This window comes from Mustela nivalis (genome assembly GCF_964662115.1).
Source record: "Mustela nivalis genome assembly, chromosome: 14".
In the NCBI taxonomy this organism is placed as follows: Eukaryota; Metazoa; Chordata; class Mammalia; order Carnivora; family Mustelidae; genus Mustela; species Mustela nivalis.
In genome coordinates, this window is record NC_139033.1 from 6,465,241 (window position 1) to 6,492,105 (window position 26,865).

General features: G+C 50.0%; 1 protein-coding gene across 4 annotated transcripts in view; it reads left to right on the forward strand.

Annotated features, from left to right (window-relative positions):
• KSR2 (kinase suppressor of ras 2) overlaps positions 1–26,865 on the forward strand; it is a gene marked incomplete at its 3' end in the record, with an annotated part of 402,908 nt that overhangs the window by 330,388 nt on the left and 45,655 nt on the right. For all 4 annotated transcript variants that reach the window (XM_082699771.1, XM_082699770.1, XM_082699772.1 and 1 more), the window contains 4 exons: positions 1,249–1,290; positions 1,947–2,013; positions 5,852–5,900; positions 8,065–8,432. In XM_082699771.1, coding sequence (XP_082555897.1) covers positions 1,249–1,290; positions 1,947–2,013; positions 5,852–5,900; positions 8,065–8,432 — 526 coding nt within the window. The remainder of the gene's footprint in view (positions 1–1,248; positions 1,291–1,946; positions 2,014–5,851; positions 5,901–8,064; positions 8,433–26,865) is intronic.

The following is a 26,865-nucleotide window of genomic DNA, read 5'->3' on the forward strand; positions in this document are numbered from 1 at the left end:
GACATATAACATTGTATAAGTTGAAGGCGCACAGCATAATGATTTGATACATGTAGGAGGTTGCAAAATGGTCACCAGTCTTTTTACCCTCCATCTCCAACACACAACTACAAATTTTTCTCTTCGTGTTGAGAACTTGCAAGATCTATGCTCTCAGCCACTTCCAAATATATGAAGCAGTATTGTCAACTATAGTCCCTGTGATACACGTTATATCCCCAGGACTTACTTGTCTTATTCCTTGAAGTTTGTACCCTTTTGACCACCTTCAGCCAATCCCCTAACCCAGCTGGTTCTGTTTCTATAAATATGATTTTGTCAAATTCTACATATTAAGTAGTAATAATACAGTATTTATCTTTCTCTGTCTGACTTATTTTACTTAGCACAGTGCCCTCGAGGTCCATCCATGTGATTGCAAATGGCGGGATTTCCTTCTTTTTTATGGCTGAATAGTACTCCATTGTGTGTACATATGTAAATATACAGGGGGTGTGACACACGTGTGTGTGTGTGTGTACACACACACTATTTGCTTTATCCATTCATCCATCAGGGGACATCTGGGTTGCTCCCATGTCTTAGATCCTATAAATAACCCCACAATGAACATGGGAGGGCAGATATCTCTCCAGAATAGAGATTTTATTTCCTTCGGACATATTCTGAGACATGGGCTTGCTGGATCCTGCAGTAGTTCTATTTTTAATTGTTTGAGGACCTTCCAGACCATTCTCCACAATGGCTGCACCAGTTTGCATTCCCACCAACAGTGCCCCACACTCTTCCCTCTCTCCATACCCTCGCCAGCACCTCTCTCTTATCTTTTGGAGAGTAGACATCCTAACAGGTGTGAGACGTAGCTCGTTGTATCGTAAAGTATTTTTTTAAAGCCTCTCTAATCACTCTGGCTAAGGGAAAAAATTGATATTTTATATTATGGCTTGACAAAGACTTTGTGTATGTGTGACCCTATGTGGTTAACAAAAATGGGTTTGTGCCCTGGTGATTCTCTGAGGTGAGACGCTCTGTTTTTAGGGAGCTGCAGGGGGAGGTTGGTTTGGATGTATAGCGCTCGGGTTCTTCTATACATGCCCTCAGTCCCTTGTAATTTAGGGTGTCTGCAGGAATCTGGTAACACTCAAGGATGGGCAGAGAACCCACACCGTGGCTGTGGGAGCCCGATTTGTAATTTGAAGGCACAGCCCAGGGACAGCACTGACTTTGGTATTTTCCTTCCTTTGCAAGCGTCCCACTACTACAAATACAAGCAGCAGTTCATCTTCCCAGGTGAGTCCAAGGGCTCACAGGCCCCCCCCAAGAAGGCCCTCAGAGGGGCATGCGTTGCTGGAATGGATGAAGGCAAGAGTTGTTGGGGGAGGGTCGAGCTCAAAGAGGGCAGGAGTGGAAACACCAGCCCCCAGGATCATGGCGAGCCATGGAAGTGGGAGAGGAGAGGCTAGGTGGTCCCAAGGGCACCGTGGTACCAAGGAGAACCTGAGGCACAAGAGAACAGCCTGAGAAGTGGCTTGCAGTAGAAGGACAGGCCAGGGTGAGGAGGGGTCCAGAGCCACGTGGTAATAGAGAGGTGCTCGGAGGGGCTGTGTTGGGCACCAGGAGATGCGAAACCGTGTGGCCTCACCACATGGAACTCAGGAGTGGTGGGGGGGTGGTTTGGAGTTGACCAGCTAGGGGCTTCCGGTCAGAAGCTCGGGGCTCTCATGTCGTCAGTGGGACCTTTTGTCCAGGGTGCCATCTTGGAATCCTGGTGCGTGTGAGCGGGACAAGTTCAAGTGATCGAGGAAGGGAAAGAAGGGATTGGCCAGCCCCAGGGGTCCACAGTCCGGTGAGAAGTTACTAGCTGCCCCATCTTCCAGGAATCAGGTCCTTGGGGGAGGTTGTGGATTCCGTGCTGGGTTTCTGACTGTCTCCTGTTGGCTTCTCAGATGTGGTGCCGGAGACGCCGACCCGGGCGCCCCAGGTCATCCTGCATCCAGTGACCTCGAATCCAATGTAAGTAGAAGAGAGACCTCCTTCTCCGGTGCTGGGTCTTCAGTCTGCTCAGGGTCTCTGTCTTCTTGCTTCCTCTTCCTGGAATTGACGGAGTGGGAGACTGCGGGAGAGAGAGACATAGGGAATGACTCAGGTAAAGAGAGGGAGAGTGTGACAGCTTCTCTCGGCCTGGACCCAGCGGACGAGCCCGCTCTGCTTCGTGTCCTGGCCCTGCTTGTCAAGGGTGATTTCCAGGGGCTGGACCATTTCCTTAGGATCCCCAGGCACTTCTGTGATCAGAAAGATAACTTTCGGAAATAGCTAGAGCTAACGAAAGGACAGTTGTTGTATATCATTGTTGCCCACCTCTAAAAAGTATAATTGGGGTTCGTCTTACACAAATTGTGCAAGCATAAAAAAGCACAACTCGGGGTTAGATTAGGGATCAGCAAACTACAGTCTATGGGACAAATCCAATTTGCCGCCTGTTTTTATAAATACAGATGTATTGGTACACAGCCACGCCCATTTGTTTATGACATACTGTCTATATGGCTTTCATGGCTACTGAGGCTGTAGGGTCTGCAAAGTCCAAAATATTTACCATCTGGCCCTTTATGGACCAAGTTTGCTGACCTCTGGTTTTATACCGTTATCAGAATAATCTAAGCTAATTTTGGAAAACATGGACTTGTCTATAAAAAAAGAAAAGAAAAATCATCCCTCATAATCATAGCACTCTTAGAACTTTGACGTGTGTTCTTTCTATTCATATTTTACATACTCGTGATTCATGGTCTCTGCCATTTCCAGCCGGCTTTGTCATCCCGTAAAGCTATAGCATCGCATTTTCCGTATTTTTCTAGACTCTTTATAGGCATTGTTTTTAAGGGCTGTAAAATATCATTATTGATGTGGAAAATGTCCTTCATTGTTTCGCTCTTGCCCCATCTCCGATCTTCGCATAAATCACTGCGCATAAATCACTGTCGTAAACAACACTGCAATGAACGCCTTTGCATGTGGCATCTCCAGGCGTCCTTGGGACACAGACTCTTTCCAGGTGGTCTGTTGTTGGTGTAGCCCAACAGCCCAAACCACCTCCCTTGACTTCACTTCTTTGGTTGTGGCTGAAGTGGAGGGTATGCTAGGGGACCTGATTTCGATTTGACTGGCTCCTTGGTGGTTCGATTTGACATTTTTTTCTTCCTTGGTTGTTCTTCTGCTCCCCTAACTACTCTATCCTTTCTGACCTGGGTTACGGACTTTGTTAAAGACCCAAGTAGCACATCTGTGAAATCGAAGGAGTGGCAATTTGCTGGGAATATTGTGCTGACACCCAGCTCCGGATCATTTCTCTGCTGCGCATACATGAGTTCCACAATTCGTGCAAGACGAACCCCAGGTTATTAACTGGCAGGCAGGGAGTGCCCGCGAAATTCAGTAGCTGCCTGTGATCTGCTTTAACGGGCATGGAGCGATGGGCACTAACTCTTCACGGAAGGAAATAATTTAATTGCCGGGCTGCCGTAATCACGCCTGGATGCCAGCAGAGAAGCGCTGCCTGCTTTGTTGTCGGGTGTGAGAGGGAATCCAGCGCATTGTTCCACCCAGATCTCCTCAAGTAGTTAAGTTCGGGGCATTTCAGCTGTCACCAGGTGCTTTCATTCGGCCTTCCCGGGACTGCAAATAACTCATTAACAGGAAAGCAAACAGCACTTTGTGACCCTCCCTTCTTTCCCCTTCTTTTCATTCTTCCAGCCCCTCAGGCTCCCTCTAACCTGGAGCTCCTCCAGCAAGTGGACTGGCTCTGTCTGCAGGGTCAGCAACTTCTTGGGTCAGGAGGGTCTTGGGTCAGAGGGGTCTCAGGGTCAGGAGAGCAGTGGCCCCTCAAATGAGGGGTGGGTAGGGGGATCTGCTAAGCGTCCCCAGGGGAAATAGAAAGGGGGCAAGGTGTTCATTGTGATTTTATTCACAATTATCATTCATCTCTATGGAAAAATTGGGGGTGTCCCCCAACCCCCAAAATTACTTCTCTTAGGCTTTTTGATACTTTAGGACACATCTTGCTAAGGGCAAGTGCCCCTGGTTTCAGCTTTTCTGGGCCTTCAGCAGCCCAGTCACTGTCTCTCTGCAGCCCTACACACCCACACACATGCACACACGCACATGTACACACGCACATGCACACACACACGTGCACACACACCCTCTCCTCTGAAAACACATCCCAGAACACGCACACACGCGCACACACGCACACACACGCACACACACACCCTCTCCTCTGAAAACATCCCCAGAAACACCTCCCGTGCCCATCACATACCATGTGCTCCAACAAAGCCTTCACACCCCAGTACATACCCAGCTACGTTGTCAACATACAATGTGCCCACGACATCCCCAGGAGGCACCACCACTCCCGTGCGCCCGGAACCACCCCTACACAGAGCACATCCCATCGCAACCACGTGATACCCGACACGTACTTCACACGCACACACGCAAGCACCCTGTGGCCCCCAGCACCCCCCCGCACCAGGAGCCCAAGCTTAGCCCAGCTGCAGCACAGGACCTCATAACTGCATCACCCTCGCGTGTGGACTCATACGTGTGTGCACACACGCATGTGCACATGTGCACACACACACACACACACCTGTGTCTTCCAGTCCAATACGGTTTCTCTCGTTCCCATTCCACGCATCCTGATTCTATGTAATTGGCAACATCCAGCTAACTCAAACACTGAGGATTTTCAACAGACGTCCAGTAATCTCTCCAGGGCATTTCCACCGTACTCCATTTACTCGATTCATACCTAACTCTGGGCCCTTGTCACGCTTAGCCTTTCTGCACAATGTCTCCATGCTTGCTTTCGTTCCCTTTGGTAGTAATGAAATATTTCTCAAAGTCAGGAGCCGGTTCCAGTTCCAACTCCATATCCCTTGGACGGCCTCGCCCCTGTCCTGGCACGCGCAGGTTTTCCCCGCTATCCGAAAGTAGAGCGTGCCTGGGAAACCTTTCATGAGCCAAAAGAGTGTCACGCAAAGAAGCAATTATCATTCATCTCTATGGAAAAATTGGGGGTGTCCCCCAACCCCCAAAATTACTTCTCTTAGGCTTTTTGATACTTTAGGACACATCTTGCTAAGGGATTCGCAAAGTACACGGAGATGAAGCCCAGATGCTCGTAGACACAGGTCACATCTCTGGTGGCCAGATGCTGAGATGCCCAGGGTACGTCCCGGGGAAGGAGCTTGGAGGCAGCCCTCACACTGCTCGGGTGCACAACGCCCTGTAATGGCTCAGTGCAAAACCAAGCTGTATGCGATGTTCACTTTTTACCCTTTTCCATGAAAGCAAAAACCCTCTTTGAATTTCTTTTGGTAGATATCAGCGTCAGCCTTTCATAAAAGAGAAGTGGCGTGAGGCCAGCTTGCGGAAAGCGGGCAGTGCCTGTAATCCCAAACCCTAAGGTTCTCCCGTAAGATTCCCAACCCAAGTGAACTCGAGCAATCTCGTTAATCCTTTCCTAGCAAACACCCGGGGCTCTGAGAACTCTTCCACCCGTGGCATTTCGGCCAGTGTATAAGGAAGCTTCCAGATCAGTGGAAACCGAAGCCATAAAGAAAAATGAGGCCCTGAGCAGTCCTGAAAATCTATTTAAGACAGTGTCCTTGTCATTGCTTTTTCATGGCGAGGTTATGGATCATTTTGGACCCAAGTGTTGAAGTGAATGTTGAGATTAAGCCTTGATGGGGAGGGCTTCTCACTCTAAGACTTCATACATGGATAAACAAGACACCGACCTCCTTTTCACCTGAGGGTCACATTTCTTTTCCTTTCTTTAAAGCTTGGAAGGAAATCCATTACTTCAAATTGAAGTGGAGCCAACTTCAGAGGTGAGATTCGGAGAGCGAGAAGCACCTTTTCCCTGGGGCTGCCCAGCCCTTGGCAGGGTCGATGGATGACGCAGAGGGCTTGGGGTGGGTCGGGGCCCGGGGACCCTGTTTGATGGATGTTCTAACTCCGGACAAGTGGCGGGGGGCCCCTCCCGGCACTGAGACTAATGGGCTATTATATGGTGTGCATCATGGAAAAGCTAGTCTTGCAGAAGTTGCCAAGAGATTTGCATTCTTAGTTGAAAAGTCAGCTTAGGGCCAGGTGAATATGAGGAGGTTGTGCCCCACTGCCTTCCAAAGAATACACCAGGGGAGGCAGGGTCCCCAGGGACAAGGAGCTTGGCACGAGCTTTCGAGAATGTTCTGGGGCTTTTTTCCATTTGCCGAAACTACTGGAGGAACGAATGAAGTGTCCTGAGTTAGAACCATGGACTATGCAGCACTGTCGCTGTGTCTAAAGCGAACGGAGCAGAGCCCAGAGAAAATTATGTCCTTTCTGCAATTACTGGGCTAGTTGAAAAATGAACCTGGGCGAAGCCAACCAATGGAAAGTGTGTAATTTCTCCCAAGTGTGCCACAAGGGGCAGCTTGCTCAGGTTTGGGGGCAGGAGGACCTCAGGCTGCCTCGTCAGGCCCCAAGCCTCTGGGAATCCCCACCGGCTGGGGCTCCTGCTGCTTCCTCACTCAGGTAAAAGAACCCAAGGGCCAGGACAGTCCCGGCACCACGCTGGGAAGTCAGGTCCCCAGACCTTCAGTGTCTAATGATTCGATGGTCACACCTAAGCATTCCTGCGGGGACAAAAATGCAGCATTCTGGCCCCGGCCTTCTCTTCTCTGATTCTGTAGCTCTGAGTAGGGCCCAGGAATCTGCATTTTCTCTGGAAGCCAGTGGCTGTTGGATGCAAATGGTCAGGCATGTCCAAGGGCTCTCATCCCTTGAAAACCTCACAACATCTCGGGGGTGGAGGCCAGGTTTTATTAGCTTTACTTTATGATGAGAGAAGGAAGTCTCAGAGAAGTCAAGCAGTTCACTCAAAGTCACACAGAGACCAGATTCCAGCTCATTTTGTCCAATTTAAGTAAGCCCTCCTAAGAGCCTCCCTTCTATGCCCTGTCCTCACAGCGGCTGAGGAAGCCCAGGGGTCTGCCCTGTGTAGAGGAGCTCTGACCTCTCCCTTTTCAGACTCATCAGTTCCAAATCCCCTGGGGGAAGCAAAAGGCACTCCCTGCTGAGGTGTTCTGTGCAGACAGACCCCTGATGCATCCACAGTTCAGCCTGTTGTCTGTCTGACACACACATGAGCAGGCAGGTCGAAATATCATGACGGAATAGGAGGGCATTGGAGATTAGGAATCGAGACACCTGTTCTTCAGCCCCAGCTCTGCCTGGCCATGTGATGTCAAGCAACCTCCCGGGGTGACCAAGCACCCCCGTTTGCTGGGCCTGAAGGGATTCCCAAGGGTATTTTCATTTTTTTTTTTTAAAGATTTTATTTATTTATTTTTTTAAGTTTTTTTTTTTTTAAGATTTTATTTATTTGTCAGAGAGCGCGAGCGAAAGTGAGCATAGGCAGACAGAGTGGCAGGCAGAGTCAGAGGGAGAAGCAGGCTCAGAGGGAAAAGCAGGCTCCCTGCGGAGCAAGGAGCCCCATGTGGGACTCGATCCCAGGACGCTGGGATCATGACCTGAGCTGAAGGCAGCTGCTTAACCAACTGAGCCACCCAGGCGTCCCGGGTATTTTCATTTTTAAGTCATTTTTACACCCAATGTGGGGCTCAAACTTACAACCCTGAGACCAAGGGTCCTATGCTCTACCGACTGAGCCAGTCAGGCACCCTCTCCCCCAGGAGGCTTCCATTGCCTAAACCAGCAGCCCCCAGCAAACCAGCATGGGTGGTCCCCCATCATTTCTCCTCAGTTTCCCCCTTGGCAAGGGGGAAGGAGCCTCAGTTTCCCCCTTGGCAAGAGAGCATTGGACTATCACGATCTCCCTTTCAGCTCTTTCTTCTATGATTCTAGACAGGAGCAACCTGGGGCGAATAGATACATGTCCCCCACCCCCAAAAAATGCACGTAGGGATGTGTCCGGACCCAGGGAAAACTCGTAGGAAGGCGGAGCAGTGGCAGGTGCCGCTCTGACCACTCTCCCTTTTCTGACCCCAGAATGAAGAAGGCCACGATGAGGCTGAGGAGTCAGAGGACGACTTCGAGGAGATGAACCTGTCCCTGCTCTCAGCCCGGAGCTTCCCGCGCAAGGCCAGCCAGACCAGCATCTTCCTGCAGGAGTGGGACATCCCTTTTGAGCAGCTGGAGATCGGCGAGCTCATCGGCAAGGGCCGCTTCGGGCAGGTGTACCACGGCCGCTGGCACGGGGAGGTGGCCATCCGGCTGATCGACATCGAGAGGGATAACGAGGAGCAGTTAAAGGCCTTCAAGCGGGAGGTGATGGCCTACAGGCAGACGCGGCACGAGAATGTGGTACTCTTCATGGGCGCCTGTATGAGCCCGCCCCACCTGGCCATCATCACCAGGTCAGTCCTGCCCGGCGCCCCCCACCCTCGAACCCAGTCCCAGAGTCCTGCCTCTGGCAGGGTTGAGAAGCGGGGGCTTCTGGTTAAGGCGTGGTTCTCGCGAAGGGAGCTTCTCCAGTTCTGCCGTTCACGATTGTGTGGTTTTTACGGTTTGAGATTCTAGAAAATACTTTTGATTCTAGAGCTCTTTGGGCAGACCAGTGCCACGGGGAGAGCACTGAGTGGGAAACTAGGAAAGTTGGTTCGGAGCTCCCTGTGCTCCGAGTATTTGTGGAACAATAGCGCTGAGACTCACAGTCTCCATATGAAAATTGAACTGATTGGATCCAATCAGGGGTTGGCACACTTCTTCTGTAAAGGGCCCAGTAGTGAATGTGGTTTCATGGGCCACAGAGTTTCTTTTTTTTTTTTTTTTTTTTTAAGATTTTCTATTTATTTGACAGAGAGAGATCACAAGCAGGCAGAGAGAGTAGGGGGAAGCAGACTCCCCGCTGAGCAGAGAGCCCGATGTGGGGCTCAATCCCAGGACCCTGGGATCATGACCCGAGCCGAAGGCAGAGGCTTTAACCCACTGAGCCACCCAGGTGCCCCGGCCACAGAGTTTCTGTAACAACTGCTCAACTCTGTTCACTTGGATCAAATTGGCCGGGTGCCAATAAAACTTTATTTATAAAAGCAGGCAATGTGCTAGATTTGGCCCCCAGCCCCTAGTTTTGCCAACTGTGGGCTAAGATCGTGATGACTGTTATTCTTTCATGAAAGCAGCATATTACGTTTGCAGGTCTTCAGGATTGCTATTTTAAATATCCAGGATCCCTGATCTCTAGCTGCACAGGAAGGGTAGTGAGAAAATCTGACATTAAGAAAATGTCTGGTGATAGCAACTTTCCTGAACTTGCTTTCTAATCTCGCCCAGGGACATGGGGTGTTGAGAAAAAATAAAATCACTTCAGTTGGAAGTTGAAAATTGTGAAACAATCCTTTGGTGTGTTTTTAAACTCTGGCTGTTGCTTTGCTGTTACTTTAGGACTGACCACAGCAGTGCCATTCCTGGCGCGGCCTGGGATGCCGAGAGTCCGCTCTCTCCTTCCCATTCCCAGCTCAAGCAATGAGATCCCAAATGCACAAGTCTCTCGACTTGGCAGGAGCTGTGAGCTCAGGGAAGAGCTGGTGTGCCTTTGGTCTGGTCCCTTGTGACACAAAGCATCCTTGAGCCCATTTATAAGATCTCAGTGGCCCAACGAAGGTGTGTTATTGTCTGTCAGCCCTGACTGTGCAGATGATGGATTGAATCCATGTAACCCATGGTAAGTGTTTTGGAAGGATTGGAGATCGAGAGCTGGCCTTTCAATCCTCCCTAAACCAGGATAAAAATGGTGGTTCTCCACCCTGAACAGTACAGAAGGAGCCCTGACATTCCCAGCTTAGATCATATTCGGGGGCTTAGCTGTTCTCACGAGGTGAGTGTATCAGTATGCTTGTGCTGAGTAACAAACTACCCCCCACCCTTCAGAGTTTTCCTCTATCCTGTGGATAGGTCTGCACTGAGCCAGGCCCCGTAGCTGGGTTCTTGGACATATCTGTGGTCATCTGGCAGATCAGACTGGGGGCTGGTCACTCTTGCGTACCTTCCCACAGTCTCTTACTCCCCAACAGCCTAGCCTGGGCTCATTCCCAGGGTGGTCTCAGGGTTCCCAGGGCAGCAAGAGGTCGAGTGCTGATGGGCAAGTGCCTTTCACACCTCTGTCCTTGTTACATTGACCGATGGTCATTGGCCAAACCGAGTCACGTGGTCAAGCCAGATTCAAGGCTTGGAGGAACAGAGTCTGCCTCTGCATGGGAGGGTTTGCAGGGGCATAGATGCAGGGAGAGAGACAATTTGTGGCCACTTGTACAACCTGCCACAGCGTCTTTCCTCCTCTCTTTGTTATCCAGAATGTATCATCCTCATGCATTGCCCTTTATTTGGGGTACACACATCTGGTGGGAAGGTGATCTTCTCCACACATACACACACACTGGTCTTCTGCCTAGTGCTCCCACCAGCCCGTCACCCCAAATTCCTCTCTGGTCAGCTCCTTACCTTCTGGCCCTCTGACCCCTCTTTTAGACGTCCCCAAACTAGAAACACAAAACCCACCATCTCCTGTCCTTTGCCTTGCCCTTCTAAGGACCTCTCACCCCCCCCACCCCCCGCCCACTGACTTCCTTAGGGTTATTGGTAGAGCCCAGTACCCCAAGCCTCCCTCCCCTCTTTCCCAGGGGCTAATTGGAAGTGGACTGATTCGGTCAGCAGCCCCCCTTGAGAAATGAGTGGTCATTATGGAAATGTGTCACTCATCCTATAAGCCAGCTGCGTTTGTGGCCCCTTTCTATTATGTGCAAACTCTGCCCCACCCCCACCCCCAAGCACCATAACTGCCTGCAGATTTCACAAATAGCGCAGCCTTTTCCTGGCACCCTGATAAAGACTCTGCAGCTTTGGGACATGTAATTGGTCTCTGAAGTGTTTTGGTATTTTATGTGAAGAAGCCAGATGAGCCCCAAAGAAGTGGTATTTATTCCCTATTATTGTGTCATTATATATGTATCTCAGGGGGTGCTCTGTGTACCCCCTTCTCCCATTCAGCACCGCCCACTTGTCGACCATCAGATCTCTTATCCAAATGTTCAGTTCGAAACCCGATATTTGAGTAATTTGATTAATCACCTGCATCCGCGTAATTGGCTGGCCGAGGCCCATGGTTGGACAAGAGCCAGCCAACTAGAACAATCTTTGGACCCTGGATTTATTTTACAGGGAACATAAGACCAGATAATTACCTGGCATATTCCAGCTAAATTCACAATGGCGTGTTCTCGCCAATTACTTAGTAATTATCATCGGAGTTAACAAGTATTTCTAAGATTAGCTTCCCTGTAACGCGATGTGTATGGCTCTTGGGGAATGAGTAATAACTGACTAGTTACCCAATTGCTCTATCCACAAATACAATTAGCAGCAGGATTGCTAAATCGTTTCACGATTGGGTTATTATGAGATTGTTGCAAAGCTATTGGCAGTCGGCACAATCGCTCATTTTATAAAACTCCGAGTGGAATTTGAAAGCCGATGGCGCTGAAAGGAAACATCTCTCCTCCTTCTGTCTTCCTGCAGTTGCCTGGGCCTCAGTGTCCCCATCTGCGAAATCAGGAGGTAGAAGTAGGTGCTTGGAGCAGAGTCCCTCTGATACTGACAAAAATGCTCTGGTTTGAAAAGCAGCTTGGAACGGCCCTGGAGCGATGCTTCCCGAAGTACGCTCTTCCTAGACCTCCTACGTCAGAGCCAGCAAAGGGAGGAAGGCCCTGCCGGTGCAGATGCTGGGTGCTCCCAGTGTCAAGTTTCCTAGGGGTGTGGTGATGGGCACACACTTGGTGGCTTACTGTGACACACATTTATTATTCTGTAGTTCTGAAGGCCGGACATCCAGAGTGGTTCTCTTTGGGCTCAAGTCAAGGGGGCTGCTCTTTTCTGGAGGCTCTGGAACAGAATGTTTCCTTGTCTTTTCCGGCTTCTAGAACATTCTTTGCATTCTTTGGCTTGTGGCCCCTTCCTCCATCCTCAAGGCCAGCATTATCGCCCCTCCCTTCCGTGGGCACATGGCCTGCTTCCGCAGTCAGATCTCTCTCATATAAGGATCTTTGTGAGTGTGTCTAGGACCCAGCCATCCAGAAACATCTCTCATTTCAAGACGCTCAGCTTCTGCCAAGTCCCTTTTGCAATACATGGTTTCCAGGGTTAGAACCTGGATATCTTCGGGCCCCAGTATTCAGTCTGTCACATCACCTTGGACCTAATGAATCGAGTCACTCTGAAGGTTAAGACTTTCTTTTTTTTTTTTTTTTTTTAAGATTTTATTTATTTATTTGACAGGCAGAGATCACAAGTAGGCGGAGAGGCAGGCAGAGAGAGAGGAGGAAGCAGGTTCCCTGCTGAGCAGAGAGTCTGATGCAGGGCTCGATCCCAGAACCCTGGGATCATGACCTGAGCTAAAGGCAGAGGCTTTAACCCACTGAGCCACCCACGCGCCCCAGGTTAAGACTTTCTAACCAAGCTCCCCAGTCCATTCGAATCTGATTAACATGTGGGAGCCACACCGTGGGGAATATTACCAGGGAGTACCTACTGTGTGCCCAGGGCTGATGCTGGATGTGTCCAGTTGGTGCAGAGGCAAATGGAAACAGGAAAGTTAAAAAAAAATTTTTTTTAAAGACCAGACAAAATGCCAAAATAATTAAGATCTTAGTGGGAAGAAATTTATTATTTGTCTAGTGACAGGAACGTGGACCAACTCCTTTAGCTGGGGGCCATGGGGACAAGACTAAAGCAAAATGCCACAGTTGATGCCTCCAAGAGGGCCTCATTAGGAGGAGCCTGATCCCACTAAATGCATCTGGGCCATATTATAGATAAGGAAACTGAGGCCAGGAGAGTAAAGTGGGGCCAGGACGGGAGCCCAGCTCTCTAACGATGCACTTGATCCTCCAACAGGTTGAAAACTGTCCAGTCACGCATTCAGTCATCAGATTTTAGTAAAGACGTTGAGTACCAGGGACTTTGCTGGATGCTAGAGGTGGGTGGCGAGCAAGATGGACATGGACCCTGTTCTCAGAGTGCTGTCATTCCAGTGGGGCAGACAGACTAGTGCTGTGTAGTAATGAGATCATTTGAGTAGATCTCAGCCTGTTGAAGGAACCAAACCAGAGCAGTGCTAGAGGGCCTTGGGGACTGGAGTTATTTTAGGTGAGCGTGGTGGGAGGGAGGATCCCGGCAGCAGAGACCTGAGTATGAGGAGCCAGCTCTGCAGACATGGCGCAGGGCACACTCAGCAGAAGGAACAGTGGATGCAAAGGCCCTGGGGTAGGAATGAGCAGGGTGTGCTTCAAACCAGAGAGAAGACTGTGGTGGTAGAACATGGTCGGTGAGGACGAGAGGATGGAAGGCGAGAAAAGAAGCCGGCAGGAGCCAGACTGGGGGAGGGGAGAAGGGCACTCAGGCCTGGTTGAAGTCGGCACCAATGCCTACAGCAGCCCCTCAGCCTCCGCACTATATTGGAGGCCGGGTCATTCATTACAGGGTCTGGCCTGTGTCTTGTAGGATAGTTAGGATCCTCTTCCCTACCCATAAGATGCCAATAGTTCTGAGTCCGTAGTTGTGAGAACCAAAAATGTCTTCAGATATTGTCAGATGTCCCTGGGCCAAAGTTACCCCCAGTCGAGAACCGCTAGCAGAGAGTCTCTGACTTAAGGCCTCGGGTTCTGTACAAAACCTCCCCCATACGACTCTTCAGGCACCTGGGATGCCCCCCAACCAAGACCCTCTGCTATAGGGCCCGGAGGGCTGGCAAGAGGTCTGGATTTTATGCTCAGGAGAGCAGGCAGCTCTTGGAGGGTCATGGGCAGGGGTGGGAACTGGTGTCTTTAAGGACAAAAATGGAGAAACTCCCAAAATAAAGGGTGGGGGCCCAAGGAGGGTATTTTGATGGCCGCAGAGGCATTCACAGTTCAAGGAAATGGCCGTTTATCTGCCCTCACTTCCCATTATGGTCAGACGCGATGACTTCACCAGGCGCCAGCGTCCTTTTCCCCCAACCCAGCCCATTACCCTTGGCTGGACCAGGAAGGGCTGTGTTCAGAGGGCTGCCCTCCGCGGTTAGCGTTCTGCCTGTGGGTCTCCATCAGCAGCAGAGAAGCCGCCGCTCTACCCTTGTCGTCACCAAGGGTGAGCCTAAGGAGGGAGACACGCTTCCCCAGTCTTCCCAGAAAGGCACATCACCATGTCCCAGTGCCCTCATTAGCTGCTGCTCCAGCCCTGTCTCTCTGGAAAGGAAGACACAGTGAGCTTCAGGGTCACGTGGAGACCACAGTCCACCCTGGGGTGCCTTTTTTTGAAGCTGAAGGAGGCACAGCTGATCATCATGTCTAAAACCGTTTCCCTGCTTCAGGGGCATTTTTTTAATGTTCATAAGTGCAGAGCCCCCACCATACACCAAAACGGCAACAGGGTCCACGAACTTTCAGCCAGTACTCGGCTTCAGGCCAGGCACGGTGATCTTCTCCCATTTATGACTGTGCCCATTTTCCAAGTGCGAAAACTGAGGTCAGACAAGGCAAAGGGAGCCCTTGCCTGGGTCATAGAACAAACACCTGGCAGAACCTAGAATTAAGCAAACGTATGTCTGATTTTAGTCTTGTGGCATCCTCCGTTGCCCTGGCTGCATCAGCGGGGTCAGGGGGAGTAGGCAGGAATATATCATGGGATCTCACCACCCCTGATCTCATCAGATGCACCTGGGTACCTGTAGTGCTGTAAGAGCCAGGCCCCATCTTAGTCCAGTGTGCCAAAGCCTCTGTCTTTTTTAAGTTCCAGAGGATTTGGTACACCACAGTTTGCAAGCCACTGGCTTATTAAAGCAGTTTCATTTTTTGTAGCTTTGATTCTGTTTATGTACTAAAATACCCTATAAGTTACTATGGAGCCAGTATGCACACATGCGCACACACACACCTCTCTTTCATATATCCTCCACATCACACACTTCCCTTCCTCTTTCTCTGTCCTGCTCTTTATCTTATAAAACACACACTCAGGACACCTGGGTGGCTCAGTGGGTTAAGCCTCTGCCTTCGGCTCAGGTCATGGTCTCAGGGTCCTGGGATGGAGCCCTTCATTGGGCTCTCTGCTCAGCAGGGAGCCTGCTTCCCCCGCCCCCTGCCTGCCTCTCTGCCTACTTGTGATCTCTCTCTCTCTCTCTCTCTGAAATAAAAATCTTAAAGAAAAGAAAACATACTCACTTTCTCTTTCCTGCAAAAGACTTGTATTATTGATATCAGCAATTGACAAAGTTCCCATGGCCCACAAGCTGCCCCCCTTCCGGCCAGTCTTCTAGAATCCCCAGATTATTTAAAGCCACAGACCCCTAACTAGCGTCACCAGGGAACTTTTTAAGAAAGGCAGATAGAAGATCAAGAATCCCCTCTGTCCCAATCAGACGCTCTCGGGGAGGACCCACTTTCTGAGTTGCAGGAAGTTCTGCAGGAAATCTCTCATGTGCACTCAGGCTCAGAGCCCTTGCTCTAAAGAAACCGGCTCTCACGTCCTACCCCGAGCGAGACTTTTCCACTGCCAAGAGCTGCACACCCCAGAGCCCTCACCGAGTGATTCTGCCAGGCAGCCCTGGGAGGTGAGCAGCTGGGTCCCAGAGGAGTGAGGGCCCGGAACGTCCCAAAGCGAAGGCCAGCAGGGGCCCGAGAACCACCTGTTAGCTTCAGCGCTAGTGTGAGTTCACGGACGTGCCTTCTGAAGACATGTCCGGGCCCCTGGCTGAGTGCTATGTTTTGAGAACACCGTTCCCATGGTTCCTCCATTCTAGGAGAAGAGACGGTCAGTAACAAATTGAACAGACAAGTAAGATAATTAAACATTGTGTTAAGTGCTGTGAAGGGTATGGGGGATGGGTCAGACTGACGGGAGGGCTGCTTGGAGGAGGGGCTGAGAAGAGGTGTCTTAGGGGAGGTGACCTTTGAGCTGAGACCTAATGAGCAGGAGCAGCAGAGAAAGAGCAATCCAGGCAGTGGCACAGCAGGTGCAAAGGCCCTGAGGTGGGAATGGGGTGGGCACCTTCAAGGACCAGAATGGAGCACGTGAATGATAGCAGGGTGGTAAGGGAGGAGCTGTAGGGTCTCAAAGGTGTGGATAAAGGTGCAGAGTTTTTATTCTATGGCAGTGGGAAGCCAGTGAGAGATTTTAAACAGGAGCTGACTCCTACCGCTCTGGAAGTTTCCTAATGGCCCAGCTGCTTGCTGCCTCCTCTTAGACTCGGCTATTTAGTTGGTTCAGTGTATCAAAACCTCATTCTGTTGAGAGCAGTGACAGCATCAACGTAGCCCAGCCCTGAAGGACACAATCAGAGGAAATGAGATTCTGGGGTGTCCTGACTGTCACTGTAGTGTCCCCACCTGTGTGAGGGATGCCTGAGTAGGATTCCTCTGTATTTGGAAATGCCACGAACTTCAGGAGCCTTTCTCAGGGATGGGGGTAGGAGGGAGCAGGACTATAGGGGCGCTCATTGTGATAGAGGGGCGTGGCATGGGTGCCCCAGGAAGGAGAAGGAAAACAGGATTTCCCCACTGCTTTCAGGAGGATTTTTAAAAATTTCTTATTGGGCAAGTGTCCTCAGTCCCACCCAGTCGCTGGGTGCCCAGAGTCTAAATGCAGCTGTGAAGTCGTGTGAGGCTGGCTGGATCCCCTCGCTGTGCACACCCTACATCCAGCCCCACCCGGCTCCCCGGGACAAGGTAGTAATGAAATCCCACGAGGCCTTGTTTGCACAGCATTCTAAATCTGGTAGATATCAGGAGGTATTGAATAGACTACTTCCAACTCCAAATCAGTCCTTGCTTTTCATGCTTTCAAACAGAATAGTGCCAAGCTGCTCTATTTGACAGACAGACGGAGGACCCTGCCTTCTGCTAACTAAGACCGTAGTAACTCTGTGCCCGAATGAGATCTTGACTTGCTTTTCCGGTAACTCTATACTTGTGGGGTTTCTGATTTTTTTTTTCTTTTCCCCTTTCAGGCCAGTTTGATTGTCCTAAATATAACATACAAAAGTGGGGGTTGGGGTTCTAACACATGAAGATTCCGTCCCCCATCATCTAGTGGAATCGTCTTCCTTTTATGTTCAAAAAGCTGAATTGCTTTCCCTTTATAAAGCACAGCTGAAAAGGTTTTTTGTCTGTGACTGCCTTTAATTGTGCTGGAATGTGAAGCACCCTGGGACTTTTGTGAAGGAAAGGCTATAAATGCACTGCCTCATTATCTTCATTATTATTAACATCATCTCATGTACGTTGCTTATGCCTGTTGGTAAACGATCGTATGACCAGCCGAGGACTTGCCTGGGTGAAGACTTCGCCCCTGGCCACCACGTTCCTCGGATCCCAAAGATTCTAAATTAGCAAGCGGGCCATCTGTTATCACTTAAAAAGTAACTTGTGTGTCTTATTAGGCAAGTGATAACTTGTTATTGAAAGTGCGGATCCGTGAAAAAAGGGAAATGAAATTCACCTGTAATGTCTATAGCCAGGGGCGGTCACGTGAATACTCTCGTGTGTAGCCTTCCATGCAGTGTTCCTAATAAACACGCAAACTTCCGGTTTGTATCTGTCACGGTAACAGTAACAGCTGCTGTAACAAATAAGTCTTAAAGTATCTGATGGCTTTATACAAAAGAAGTCCCATTTCTTGCTCACATAAAAGTCCAAGATGGGTGTTTCTGGATGGTTGGTGGCTCTTCCTCAGGTATGGAGGGATCTAAGACCAAGCCCATCTTTTGGACCCATCTGTAGGGCTCCGAGTTCTCTGCTTCTAGCTGGGGAAAGAAGAAAGTACATAGAGGTTGCATGTGATGTTTCCGTGAGCCATACTTAAAAGTGGTGGGCATCATTCCACCCCTGTGTCATGGGCTGGAATAGTCCTTCGACCACCCCTGACTATGAGGGAGGCTAAGGAATTGCCAGCTGTATTCCCAGGAGGACAATGACATGGGTTTTGGTGAAGGGCCAAGAGCCCTTTGATGCACACACATACCCCCCCACACACACACATATTTATGGCTAGATCTTCTATCCCATTGAAGATAGGCTGATCTGGCAATCCCATACTATCACTTGCTACTTTCCCCAAATACAAGTAGGAATGTCCCGTCTTTTGGATTTGGGTCTACCGTAAATTCCTTCACTTTTGTGCACCTCTGTTTCCCCATCTGTAAAATGGGATGAGCTTTTTCTCTCTTGTAAGGTAGTAATAAGAATTAGAGATCAAACTATAGCTTAATGCCTCCTATCACCAGAGAGGCTCAATACCTTGTATCTCCCAGTTGCTATGGTAATAGGATGCTATTCTCACCACGATGATGGCAATAATAGTGATAGCAGTTAACAGGAGGCGTGTATTTCCTCCCAGATACCAAGATCTCCTTGGGTCTTCAAGTAGCAGGTGTTCTGTGTTTATTATGACATAAAATGATCTGAGGGGATGGCTGTGATTTGACCCCTTGGACTCGTGCCTTATACCTTGTACCTCTCTGAGCTTCAAGCCGTCCACAAGGCAATGCTGAGAAAGGAGCTGGATATACCAGTCTCCAGCTCAGATGGAAGGTTGAGGCTGGAAATAACCGTGTGTGAGTCATCTGCAGAGAAGTGGTGATTGAAGCTGTGGGCTTCTGTGGCAGCTGAGGTCATCCAGGGAGGAGCAGGAGGCTGTCCAAGGACGGAGCCTGGAGTCCCTCTGGCGTGGGGTGTCTTGGTGGGGGAGAGTCACTGGGCACAGGGGACTGAGAAAAAGCAGACAGAGCTAGAGGACCCCAGAAGAGCATGGAATCCTGGAACCAAACCGAAGTGGCACCCCATTGCCGCCCTTCCCCCCCATTCCCTTGTATGACTTCGCTGTGTTTTATTTTCCTTAGAGCACTTCTCACCATAAGATACTATCTTGTTCCTCAATTTGCTTGTTTTTTGTCTCTTCCTTACATCCCTTCCCCCACCCTAAAACATAAGCCTGGGGAGAGCACGACCTCAGCTACTTGGCTCACCTCTGCATCCCCAGCCTCTAAAACCCTGGGTCCCCCTTAAATACTTGTGGAGTGAATGAATAACTATTGCCAAAAATATATTCACACGCATTATCACAGCCCGCTCCTCTAGGCAAGTGTAGCTGCAGACAATGAATGGTACTGTTTACTCAGAATCACTGAGAAATGAGTGGGACATATAAAATAGAGTACAAACTGGGTGGTGGGGGGGGTGGCTATAGGATGTGGGAGAATTAACAGGGATTCAAAGAAGGAGATGCCAACTGTGTGATGTAAATTATCATCCCGACAGTAAAGAGTCCAGTGTTGTGGGGCTCTATTGGCCCCAAACACTCATCATGGTGGGAATGAGGAAATGAAGGCATTTGCCTCCTCAGGCCTCTGCCCCCTGAAACTCACAAACAGGTGACTGGGATGATTCTCAGCGTCCTCGATTTCTGCTGTCAGATCCCAGGGAGCTGTGGGGTCCCAGATCTGGCCCCTTCCCCAAATCAAGGAATTAGCCAGATGGACAAGACGGTGTTGGCCTTCTTTTTATTTGAAGATCTTATTTATTTCTGGGAGAGAGCACAAGCAGGGGGAAGGGCAGAGGGAGAAGCAGGCTCCCCGCTGAGCAGAGAGCCTGACCTGGGGCCACTGAGCCACCCAGGTGCCCCGGGGTATTGGCATTCTTAACAGCCAGATCTGTAATGCAGAGGACTGGAGGTGGGAGGGGCCGGGAAGGAGGCAGAAGAGTCCATGGTTGGAGGGTGGGATTCATACGGGTCCTAGCAAGGGCGAAGGAGCTGGAGACGGCCTGAAAGGACCTTGTGGGCCAAGCTTAGGAATCTGGACTCTGCTTGCAGAGTCCGGGGGAGCCACCAGAGTTATAGCCAGAGGAGCGAAGCCTTCAATTTGCAAAGCAGAAAGACCAACATGGGGCAATCCCTTTCCTTAGCGGAGCTCGCAGCAGATCTTTTCCCCGCCCCCTGCCCCCCTCCACGGATGGGGTGGACAGTGTGGCTCCTCATCAGACATCAGCGGGAACAAACACGGGTTTTCACGCCCTTGGTTCTGAAAGATCCCTGGGCCGACTCCCCGAGGGGAGAGCGACAGCAGGCTGGCGGTCCCTTGGAAACAAAGGCATTTTCAACAGCGTTCACTATTTACCCGAGTTAAAAATAGCCAGCTGCGCGCCCATGTTTTGAAGGCGAGTGTGGGCAACATCAGGTCCTTAACATGTGTTCCAGAAACCAGAGGGACGGTCTCCTCAGCTTTGCTGTCAGCCGGTGGTTAAACAAATTCGGGAGCACGGGGATAGCTTCACAGAGGAAGGCAAGGTTGTAATTAGAAGCTGGTTCCCTGCCCTCTGATGGGCCTGCGTGCGAATACTGGCTTTTCTGTCTTTTGAATGGGTTTAACGACCCTCTGAAGTAGGTACCACTCCACTCCCCCATTTATGGACAAGGACACCACGGAAGCAAAGCGGCGAAGGTTATAGAAAGCTGGGGAGAGGCACGATTTGAACTTAGGGTCCTCTAATTCAGACCAAGGTTCCTATCAAGACCACCCCTTTCCTTTTCTTTCCTTCCCAGCTGTGGGTACGTCCTTCCCTCTTTTGAACATCCCTGGAGCCTCTGGGGACGCTGCCCTGCTGGCCCTTTCCCCCAGGTGCAGGAAGGGGAAAGGCTGACCCACCTCCAAGTCCGGCTCATTGTCCAAACCACCGAACCTACGCGGTTTACGACTTGTTGAGCTGGCAGGTGCACGGAGACACCCCGGCATGCGTCCCTTCCTTCCCCTCTCCTTGTGGCGGCCTCCAGGGTGTCGTGGGTGGGCGGGGAGTGGGAAGCATCAGATGAGTGTATTTTCACTGCTCTGGGAACTTGCCAGGCCCCGGGCTGTGGTTTGATGTCTTCCCAAACCGGCCCCGGTTGCTTGGGCACTGTTCAACTTCTGCTTTGTTCCTGCCTGGCCGTGTTTAAAATAATTAAGCCCATAAATCAAATAATAAATAGATATTGACTCTTTGTCATGGAGTCTATCAGGATTGATTGACCAGAGGGAATAATGCTTTCCTCAATCAATGGGGAGCCAGGGGGATAGATAAATCTTGATAATGACCGGCAAGAGGAAAATCAATAGGTTTACTAATATACACATTGGGAGCCTATATCTCTGAATGCAAAATAAGAGTTTATTTTGGCAGAAGAGGGGAGCCAGGGAGGCAGGGAGCAGAGAGAGACAGAAGATCAGGATCCCCTGAGGCAGGCATTGTGTCTGGCCTGCCTTAGCTACTCGTTGATTTTTATTTTTATTTTTTATTATTTATTTATTTATTTATTTGGTGGACCACGGAAACCCCTGCTTTAAGGAGAAACTGTGTTTGGTGTTTATTTTTTTCCATTCTCTGAATGTTGAATGCCCAGAAATCCCGTCGGCCCGTGGGCTGTACCTTTATTCTGGGAGGAAAGAGAGAAGGGAAAGACTAGAAATGATGGGGAACAGAGACCAGGCTGCTTAGGGGCAGGCAACACCCAGTGAGAAGGAGATTCCTGAACTCGGTCCGGGACAGGGAGCAACATCAAAAGAATCTGGTTGACACGTTGAGTGTAAAGTGCTTCTGAGCCTTCCAGGTGATGTCAAGTAGGTATTTGGATCGATCGCTGTCCAGAGTGCAGGTCTGTCTGGACAAGAGGTCCAGAACGGGCAGCCGTCTGTGCTATGAGAAACGAGGAACCACAGGCCTGGGGCAGGGCTTTCTCAAAGGGGAACTCCTGGGTGGGGCCTGAGAATTTGCATTTTTAACTGGTTCCCAGGGGATGCTGAGGCTGCAGGCATGAGGGGTCGGGGAGGGAGATGTAGGTGAGAAGGCGGCCAAGGGTGCCTCTAAGGAAGTCTGATCGAAGGACCAGGAGGGTGTGTGATCGTGGAAGCCCGGGGCAGACAGTGTTTCAGCAAGGGAGAGAGTGGTCAGTGGTTTCAGAAGCTAGTATGGAAAGGCCAGGCGAGATGCATCTGGAAAAGTGCCCCCGGGAACTCTTGCGGCCTTAACATTTTGTTGGCTTGTGGTTTTTACACCTACTCCCAGACTTCCCTGTTCACCTGTGCCCTGATGTTTGACAACCGCACCTGTGCGCCTAGGTGCATACCGTGTGAATTTCCAGGTTACGGCTGGGGTTCAGGTGGGAATGGAGCTCTTTACCCTCTGAACTGGAGGGATGGTGACTGTTTCAAGGGGGGCTGAGGTACAGCTGGAAGATCCGTTGCCGGGAACAGTTCCCAGCAGGCAAGAGCTGAAATTCATCAGAAAGACTGTATGGGTTCACCGAGGCTGGAAATGAATCCACTCCTGGGAGATGTTCTCTCTGGGCACGGCACAGTATTATTTTGAAGACCAATCCTTGATGTTCAGCCATAAGTAAAAGTAAGAAAGGGAAGATTACTGTTTGGTTGACTCCTTGGTGGGTTTTTTGTTTGTTTGTTTGTTTGTTTGTTTGTTTTATTTGGTTGGTTTTTGGTGGTGTTGTTTTTTTGGTTTTGGGTGTTTTTTTTTTTTTTAAGATTTTATTTACTTATTTGACAGAGAGAAAGAGCACAAGCAGGGGAAGTAGGAGAGGGAGAAACAGACTCCTTGCTGAGCAGGGAACCTGATGTGGGGCTCGATCCCAGGATCCTGGGACCATGACCTGAGCCAAAGGCAGACACTTAACTGAAGGAGTCACCCAGGCACCCTTGGTTGACTCCTTGTTAACATAAAAGAGGACCTGGCACACTCGGTATTAAGGGGAACTTGTTTCTTGAACTTCTACTGCAAGCTGAGTTCTGCACTAAGGACTTTGGATCTATTGTTTCATTTCATTATTGTCCCCATTTTACAGATGAGGAGGCTGGGACTTGGGGAAAAGAGGGGGACCATCCAAGACACACAGCTGGGGTGAGGCTGAGTCACGTTATACCATTGATCTCTCGGATCCCAGAGCTTGACCCTTAACCCCACCAGGCTGTACTGTGTCATCTTAAGAAATGAATTAATTCTTTGTTCGAATATTCTTTGTAGCTATTCTCCAAGGCCCTCTGGATGAGTTTCATAGATCACTGTCATGGTCTGATCACTTCTCTCATCCTTGGGTACAGAGTAAAATGCATGGGAATTTCCCCCATCTAGAAATTTAAAACAGAAAAAAAAAAAGTTCTTGAATGTCAAAGTCAAGCTTCCGTGTATCTCCCAGTGCCTGGCCTTGTGGGTCATCAGAAAAATACAAGCTGATGGTCAGCAGAATAAGCTCCAGAAAAATGTTGGTTTACTCATTGTCTGGATCTGAGGAATTAGGCTTTCATACAGGTTTGTCAGTGTAAGGTTTTCGTTTGTACTGGTAATTAGCCTTTCTGAGCCTCAGTTTCTCTATCTGTACAGTGCCCTGCCTTGTGAGATGATTGAGAAGGAAGTGGGTTTCTACATCTAAGGCACTGAGCCTGTTACACATTGTGGAAATTGATAAAGAAAGGCTCACTAGAGTGAGTTCACTAGAGTGAACTCAGGATGCTAGCAGGGAAGGCTAGAAGGGGGAGCTGTGCCATGCGATGCCAATGGCCAGAAGAATTGTCAGTGACAGACCCCTAGCAGAAAAATCTCCATGGGAAGGAATCATCAATTCTAAGTCCCAGCAGGGAAAGATGTACATTGTATCTTCTATCAGAATTGACTACCCCTGGGACTTAGCCAATGAGAAACTCCTCACCCTGAGCTCTTACTTCTCTCCTGCTGACTTTCCTTTCAAAACAACCCCTCCCAGTTTCCTCTTCCTTCGCCATAAAGTAACATTCTCTTTTGTTTGTTGGACTTGCCTATGGCTTTGCCATAGCTTGCTTATCCTGGGTTGCAATTCTCTGCTCTTCTCAGATAAACCCCTTTTGGCTGGTAAAACAGCTGGCAGTTTCATTTTGAAGGCGAATGACATCAGGTGCTCTGTAAGTATTGTCAAGTCTCGTAGTTGCAGTGATTATCACCAGTAGCCCTGCATCGTGGGTACCCAAGGGAGGGCATGCAAACACAACTCTTGTCCTGTGCCACAACAGGGAGAACTTTGGACACGGAGTTAGGAGTCCTAGCTTTGTCAGCGTGCTGGCTGTGTGACCTCGGACAAATCACTTCCCCTCTCTGAGCCTCTGTGTTTTCATCTATAAAGTGGGGACAACAGTGTCTGTTTCCCTGGGTGGCTAGGAGGAGCAAATGGGAATGGCGAGACTGAAAATTCAGCATGGAATGACCAGGACCGGAGAAATGTGGGATAATTTTAAAAATCATATATTGGTGACAGTTTACGAAGCATTGACCACATGTCTGCTGTTGTTCCAAGCACTATGAGTTTACCCACCTACCAGGTGGGGTTGGTACTTTTGTACTGGTGGAGCTGGGGTTGGAACTCCTGTCTGCTGTTGTCAAAGCAGGTCTACTTAGCACTGTGTGGGTGAGGAAAATCTCCTCGTTAAACTGGCAGGAGGCAGTAACCCAAGTTTAAAGTCAGGACTGCAGCTGAGGGGAGGGGCAATGGGCTTCCCCCTTCTTGGGGCTCCTTCATGTGGTCTCCTGGGCAGTGACCGTCCCTCTACCGTGACTGACAGATGAGAAGCAGGGACACCTGTCCCCAGCTGTCACCTCCCTTTGACAGAAATAGAGAGTCTTGGGGCTGAGAAGTTGTTCTTGCCTTTAATCAAAAGCCTTGTCCCTGAATCCCTTTCAAGAGCACATTCCGTTTCTTCTAGGTGTTCAAAAGACCCAAAGGAGCACTGAGCAGGGAACAGACCAAGTATCTTCAAAGGCAAGGAACGGGTCCCAGCCATCTTCAGACTTTCCCCAGCTGAGACCCAGGTCCTCCCAGGCCATTATTAGTGCGGCCTCTTGGGACTGTGGAGGGGTTCTCAGTGGGCTTGTTTGGCATTTTTGTAGACCATGGAGGTGTGTCCTGGCATATCCGTCACCAGAATCTGATCTCTTTCTGAGCAACAACGGCTGCCTTTGACAGGCTCCCGGAACCAGAGATGCTGTGCCTTTGCCTGGTGGATTATTCTGTCTTGTTAATAAACTGCTGTTTCTTGGGCTTAGCTGGGCTTGTCCCCCCTTCCTCCTGCAGGAACTCTGCCTTCTCTGGCTTCCCTGCCCTGCCCCCTCTTCCTCTCCAGCTTTCAGCCTCGGTGCAGGGACATCCCTAGGGCTTATCTCACTCACCCAGCTACAGAATATCGAGGTGGGAAACGGGTGCTGTTGACATGGCATCTGGAGGGCTGGACTTTCCATCTTGTGCTGAATTTGGCAAGGAAAAGGCATGGAAAAAAAAGGAAACAAGAATTCAAGCACTACTTCTGCTATGACCTTAGGCAAACTTTAACCTTTCCGGCTCCCAGTCTGCTTGTTTGTGGAATGATTCGAACATTACCCACTTCATCTTTATCTGGGTCCTTTATCTCCATGGCTGGGGCTTGTTGGCCTCAGCTGAATACTTAGGAGTGAAGGACCACTCATCCACCCACCCGTCTGTCAATCCATCTATCTGTCCATCTTCTCATCAGTTCATGCATCCATTCACCCATCCATCCATCCATCAATTCTCCATCATCCATCCTCCATCCGTCTGTCCGTCTGTCTGTCCATCCATCCATCATCCATCCTCCATCCATCCGTCCGTCTGTCTGTCCATCCATCATCCATCCTCCATCCGTCCGTCCGTTCGTCTGTCCATCCATCTGTCCATCCGTCCATCCATCCTCCATCTTCCATCCATCCTCCATCCATCCGTCCGTCCGTCTGTCCATCCATCCATCCATCCCTCTATCCATCCATCCATCCATCCTCCATCTTCCATCCATCCTCCATCCATCCATCCATCTTCTAATCAGTTCATCCACCCCTGTCATCCCCCTGCTCCACTTTACAGAGGTACCCATTCAACATCTGCCACCCTTCCTTCCCTCCACCCATCCAGCATTCACCTGTCTTCCCCACCCATCATTCATGTGCTCAAGCACCCCTTTTCCTACCAACTCATCCTCCCATCTGTCTGTTCCTGTGCCTGTCCACCCACTCATGTCATGATCTAGCCTTCTAGCCATTCAGCAAATGGTTGTTGAGAGCCCATTAGGCACTGGTAGGTGCTGGGAATGAGCGTTTGGAGCTTTCCTCCTGAGGCCTGATGGAGTCAGAGAGTGTGTCATAATTAAAGCCAACTCCTTGGAGCAAAGCAAGGAGGGTCGGGAGTGTCCATAGATGGGAATTGCAGTGGCCTGCACGCCCATGGAAATGAACAGTGGGTGGCACATTCCCAGATATGAAAAGAAAACAGACCGTCCAAACAAAACACCAGGCAGCAATCCTGAAAGACCCAGAACCATCTCTGCCTCCTGTTTCCTTGCCTTTGGTTCTCATTTTTATGGAATTCCATCCTGGTGAGCATGGAAGCCGAGACCCTGGAAAAAGATGGAGGAAGAGACGGTGGTCTTGGGTGGTCGGAGTGGGGAGGGAAGATGCCGACTTAGTAGGCTCCGAAGTGGCTTAGCGCATTTTCCAGAGCTTGGAGGTGGGGAGGGGAACCAACGGCAGGGCTGTTGCCTGTCTACTTTACACCCCATTAACTCCCAACTTGTAATAATTTATCAGTGGCAGGCTGGAGTTTACTTATTCATTATTTATAGGGAAAGAGTTTGCTAAGCAAATCAGCAGTTCAAATAAGATCACAGGGGGCTAGATTTAACCCACTCAAGAAAACCGAGCAGAGTAAGGGCCCTGTCTACAGGCAGATGGAGCTGCTGGGGACAGACAGACA